The following is a 5,725-nucleotide window of genomic DNA, read 5'->3' on the forward strand; positions in this document are numbered from 1 at the left end:
GGGGGGGTCTACAGAAGGTCCTGTTGTGATAGACACGGTTCGCCACTGATACCAGGTCTGCGTGTTAGAGAGAGTCTGTTTCAGTGTCAGTGAGAATGTGCTTGGGCCCCTGTGTGGAATATATCAAATGTGTCTGTGCACACTCAAGCTGGTCTCTTGTTCCACACTCAAGTCGGTGTTGTATGCACCTCTACCTGGTTCGCAAAGATACTGCCTGTGCTGCAGCACCTCTTTTCACCCTCTGTCTGAAACCAGAGCCCAGTCTGCTCTGATTGGTTAGCACGTGTGTTTTGGAGCGCTAGCCGATAGAAGCGCCAGACCAGTGTTACGTAGTAATGTCTAAGTCGCAGAGTTAACTAACGACTACAGCTGCAGGGGAGAGAAACTCCCTATGGGATGAACTTTGGGATTTTAGCCTTTGCAGACCATTTTTATGTCCAAAAACCCCAAATAACACTTCATAAAATGGTAAACCCAAAAAAAAGCACAATACGACCCCTTTAGAGGAATACATAGACAACCAAATGGGCCCAAACAACATCATGCATTACCACAACCAGCTGGAATTTAGTGTGGATCGGGAAGCAAGTGTTAAACGCCAGAAACAAATGATCCCTCATTTATATAATGCAGAGAACTGCGTGCGTGGGACTGGTGCAATTCTATAGCTGCGGTGAAACAATGTCTTTGCCTTTATTTTATTTTATTACCTTCAATTATGCAAATAAAGGATTCTTAGAAACTCTGTGAAGGAACAGTGTTGAGTTTTGGTAAAAAAAAATGAATACAATGTTGACGTTGCACCCCTATTTTTCCTTTTGTGCACAACCTTATCGGCCACAAGAAAGCAGAGCTTAAAGAAAAATGCAGGAAATCCAATACCCAAAAAGGCAGAGTGTTCAGTTCAGTGCATGGCCATCTGCCCACCCTGCTTCAAACTCTTGTTTTATGCTGAATTGCAGAATACAATTTATCAGACTTAAGTTCTAGCTCTTGCAGAGAAAACTCCTCTCCTGGTTTTACCTTGAAGTTCGAACCATGACAGGGAGTTTTAGTTAGAGGTTTGTGTGTGCGTGTGTGTGTGTGTGTGTGTGTGTGTGTCGTTTTTAATCAAGGATTACGCATTATTTTGACCGTCTGCTCCCGCCTTATTTATCAAAGTCTTCCTCATCCTCCTTTGCCCTCAGTTTCTGATTGAGGTGAAGAACTTGCGGTCGTCCACTGTTCCACCTGATTGGGTTAAAATCAGCAGGTGAGCTCACTGTTGCAACACACATACGCACGCACACAAACACAACTGGGATGGACACACAGTCACTATCACTTGTATCCGTTTTTTTAAATTAAATGATAGTGGTATTTGCTTCTTGGTGTAGGACTAAACATAAATCACAGTTTTATTGAAACCATAATAAGTGCAATATTTGTATTGAAATATTTGTTGAAGGTCAAATACAGTATGTGTCTATATCTTTAGTGAATAAGGCATTGTGGTGCTGCAGAGATGTCAAGGTTTACTGTACATATCTTATTATACAAACTAAAGAAAATATATCATTCATTTGGTACACTAAAAAACACACTATGATTGCTTTCATATTAAGTATATTCTTTTATGTAAATAAATATAATGATGCAAAATGTTACATTGTCTGCAACATTGTGAATCATATTGCAATATCAATCCAAATAACTGCAATCCTATATTATTTCACTCCTTTTGCACAATAATGACAAGATGACATCTGTATTCAGAAAGCAATGAGCAGAGTGGAACTGATGGCTCCTATTCATTTCAATGAGAAACCGTTAACCACTCACAAATCCTTAATAAGGATCAAGAAAATGGTGGATCATTTATGTATTCAGGCAATGGTCAAATTAAATAAATGGAAAATAGATTCTACGCGTTCTTTCGTTTTAGGGCAGCTCACAGCTCAAGACAAAACGGGTAACATCTGGTGTAAAAAAACTTTGTCTATGTATTTTCTAAACCCTTGCATTCTCTGCTCCTCTCTCCTCTGCAGCACCAAGGCAGTCGGCAGGTATCACTCCCCTCTCCTGGTGGAGCGCTACAAGAAGCTGCTTCAGCTCCGAGAGCAGCTGCTGCTGGACTGCCAGAAGGAGTGGACCAATTTTCTCGAGTATGACACAAAAACAGCTGAACCCAATCTCAAATGAAAAACTGTTAAAACATGTCAGTCTCTGGTTCAGAGAGAGGCCTGCACATCTCTCAGCTGGACACAATTATTTTTTCATGGTCAAGTGCATCAACAGTCTGATCAGAACATAGTATGCACTTACCTTAAATTACACTTGAAAACACTTTCTCTGTGTGTCTCTCTCTTTCTCTGCAGTCAGTTTGGGGAGCACTATCACACCATGAAAAGAGCTATTAGTCACCTAGCAACCATGGATTGTCTCTTCTCATTGGCTGAGGTGGCTAAACAAGGGGACTATTGCAGGTGATGTCCTCTCATGACGACTGTAAATACTGGTGTGAGAGATTGTATTTGTGTGTGTGTGTGTGTGTGTGTGTGTTTGAGTTTGTGTGTGGGACATTGTGTGTGTGTGGGTGTCCTGTGTCGTGTCCTATAGTCTCAGACAGGCTGTGTGTGGGAGTGTGCACCAGGCTCAGCAGCGTGCTCAGCCAAAACGCCAACATCTCTCCCACACACACACACACACACACACACACACCCTTGCACTATGTCTTCTTCGATACATTTGGCCATCTCTAGACATGTTTGTGTGAATGTGTTTATTGCATTCAGGCCTGAGGTTTGTGAAGGACAGCGGCAGATTATGATCAGGGATGGACGACATCCTGCGATTGACTTACTGATGGGAGACCACAACCAGTATGTGCCTAACCTCACCGAACTACAGGTACACTAAAGGTGCCACACACACACACACACACACACACACACACACACACACACACACACACACACACACACACACACACACACACACACACACACACACACACACACACACACCTACTACGTAGTACGTCGTACTACACGTACGAGTACGACGTACGACNGACAGAGACATGATGTACACATGCAGCCAGAGGAGAAGGAGAGAGACCACTGCAGCCTTCCTCAGGTCCTTTATAGAGGGCCTGATTGAGGATTGGGAGCACCTGGGGAGAGGCTGCACCTGGAGACAATCAGGCTGCACCTGGGGAATCAGAGGGAGAGAGAGAAAGACACACACACACCCACACAAACACTACGGCACGTAACACCCCCCCCCCATAAAACCAAACAAGTGTTTGGCCACAGTTACCAAAAACACTCAGACTATTGGACATAAATCGTGAAATCTTACCCACGGGACAGTACATCGGCCACCACATTCTCTGAACCCTTTAATGACGGGTGTCTACTGTTGTAGTCCTGCACAATCAGAGCCCATTGCAGGAGACGCTGATTGTGCTTGGACACGCTAGGGCAGAATATGAAGGGGTCATAACAGGTAAACACCACAATTGGCCAGAGGCTGGGTCCAACATGAATCTAACAATCACATATTACATGATGAAGAAGTCAAGTTGAAATGTAATTTAGTGGGAATACTACCCACTATCTGTTATGCTACGCACAAAATTCTTTATTATTCCGCCGGGTTATATTTGCGCCACTTCTCCTCCCACATTGAACATTGCAGAAACTCAGTTTAAACATCAAAACGTTCAGCTCGGTCGGGAATCGATGGCTATTACTTTTATCATTCATAACTTTCATAATTCCAGAGATACATCCCATAATACATCCCATTTTTAACATGGAAGTCAATGGAGAAACTCTTCAGACTTCAACAATCTTCATGCAACTTCAACTGCTAACTACTCCTTCTTCAACTGCTAACTGCTCCTTCATACTTTCACTCAGAAATCTATTTCCAACTTTAAAATGTTACACATCTGTCTGACATTATTCGTGTAACACAACTTTTAAATCTGATTCTTACTTTTAGAGATATTAAACATTGTTCAGACCTTGGTAAAGAGGCCTTCTTTAGATGTTAGAGTGCGTGATGTCACAGCTAGAGTGGAGGACAGATTTAATTTTGCCTTCATATTTTCTTTTGAACCTGCCATAATTCCCAAACCCTGCATTCCTGAGACATCATTTTTCATGAGAAACGTAGGAAAACATCTCGTAGCTTAAAAAAATAATTCAACAAAATGCCTCTTGAGGGCATGAAGTGACAAAAACTTTCAACATGTCTCCATTAAACCCAATTGTAAGTTCATTACAATTGGGTTTAATGGAGACATGTTGAAAGTTTTTGTCACTTCATGCCCTCAAGAGGCATTTTGTTGAATTATTTTTTTAAGCTACGAGATGNTAGTATATATTAGTTATAGCGACATCGTCTTTTATGGCGAGGGATGCGTTTAAACGGCATATGAAACCCCATAATTGATGTAGAGCTGTTGAGGGCTGGACCGGTGATATACAAGCGAAGTTTGGGGGACGATCGGACCGTGTCCATTGGAGCTACAGCGACATCGTGTTTTAATGGCGAGGGATGCGTTTCCATGGAAATGGCATATGATGACACCCTATAATTGACGTAGAGCTGTTGGGGGTAGTAGGACCATTAACTATTATCTGAAGTCTGCTACTCTGAGCATGTCAGTTGGAGTTATGACATCATCGTGTTCCATGACACAGGTGTTTATATTTGAGCTAACGACGTGTCCAGAGATCAAAGGTTTCCATGGTGATCAAATAAATGTGGCAAAGGCTCAAATTTGTTGAACAACACATTTGTAACAGGTTTTTTAATTGACCAAAAAACATGAACAGTTGGAAGATTGAAAATGGGATTATTATTATTAGGATTATTTGTAGGTCATTGAAAAGTAGAATCATTTAGAAAGATGTAAACATTCAAGTTTCTATTTTAGAAAAGCTGACACTGTAGTGCATCGCTGGCTTTAAAAGTGATTTATAAGAGTCATGTTTAAAGATGTGCAATACTTAAAACGTTTATAAAGATCCTCTGAGTGTGTGTCATTAGTTAGCTGATAAAATGTTAGGGATAAATACCTTGACATATTGACTACAAGAGCTTGAATCAAACAAGCAACCTTGTATTTGAAAGATTAACTCACATAGCAACAGTCGCACCTGGTATATAAGTGGTGTGGATGAGTACTTTAAAGGGTTCATGAATAGAGGCGACTTGAATGTGAAATAAGGACAAGAAAATAATAGTCTAAATGCATGAAAAAGCAGCAGAATATTTGAACTGAAAACTTTTGAACTAAAAGCATACGTCACCATTAATGTCTAAAATATGTGGAACATGTTGAAGTCAGTATGAAGTCTCCATCAGACGGAAAATAATAGGCTGAGACAGTCTGTTAAACTCCAGTGACCACGTCATTAGTCTGCTGCTCTAATTATGTCAATTGCAGTTATGACATCATCGTGTTCCATGACACATGTGTTTATCTAACGACGTGTCCAGAGATCAAAGGTTTCCATGGTGATTAGTGAGAGGAAGGCATTTTCATTGTTCTGAATGGGAGATAAACCTGTTACATGTGAACGTTTTGTTGAAGAACCGTAACAGATATCAGTGAAATGTCAAAGCTTGAAGCATGTCAAGGAACTTTTTGTGTACTTTCGGGTTAATAATGTGGTGTTTTTGGCAGATGAACTAAAGGTGTGCGGCTGCTGTGGTGGGGAAAGGTGAG

General features: G+C 41.2%; 1 protein-coding gene across 1 annotated transcript in view; it reads left to right on the forward strand.

Moving 5' to 3' along the window:
* The window catches only part of LOC104955852 (DNA mismatch repair protein Msh3-like), a 50,539-nt gene that overhangs the window by 16,902 nt on the left and 27,912 nt on the right, over positions 1-5,725 (forward strand). The window contains exons 7-10 of the mRNA XM_010783246.1: positions 1,188-1,252; positions 2,028-2,144; positions 2,358-2,465; positions 2,775-2,895. Coding sequence (XP_010781548.1) covers positions 1,188-1,252; positions 2,028-2,144; positions 2,358-2,465; positions 2,775-2,895 — 411 coding nt within the window. The remainder of the gene's footprint in view (positions 1-1,187; positions 1,253-2,027; positions 2,145-2,357; positions 2,466-2,774; positions 2,896-5,725) is intronic.

The sequence above is a fragment of the Notothenia coriiceps genome, unplaced genomic scaffold, assembly GCF_000735185.1.
Source record: "Notothenia coriiceps isolate Sejong01 unplaced genomic scaffold, NC01 NC01_scaffold00000662, whole genome shotgun sequence".
NCBI lineage: Eukaryota > Metazoa > Chordata > Actinopteri > Perciformes > Nototheniidae > Notothenia > Notothenia coriiceps.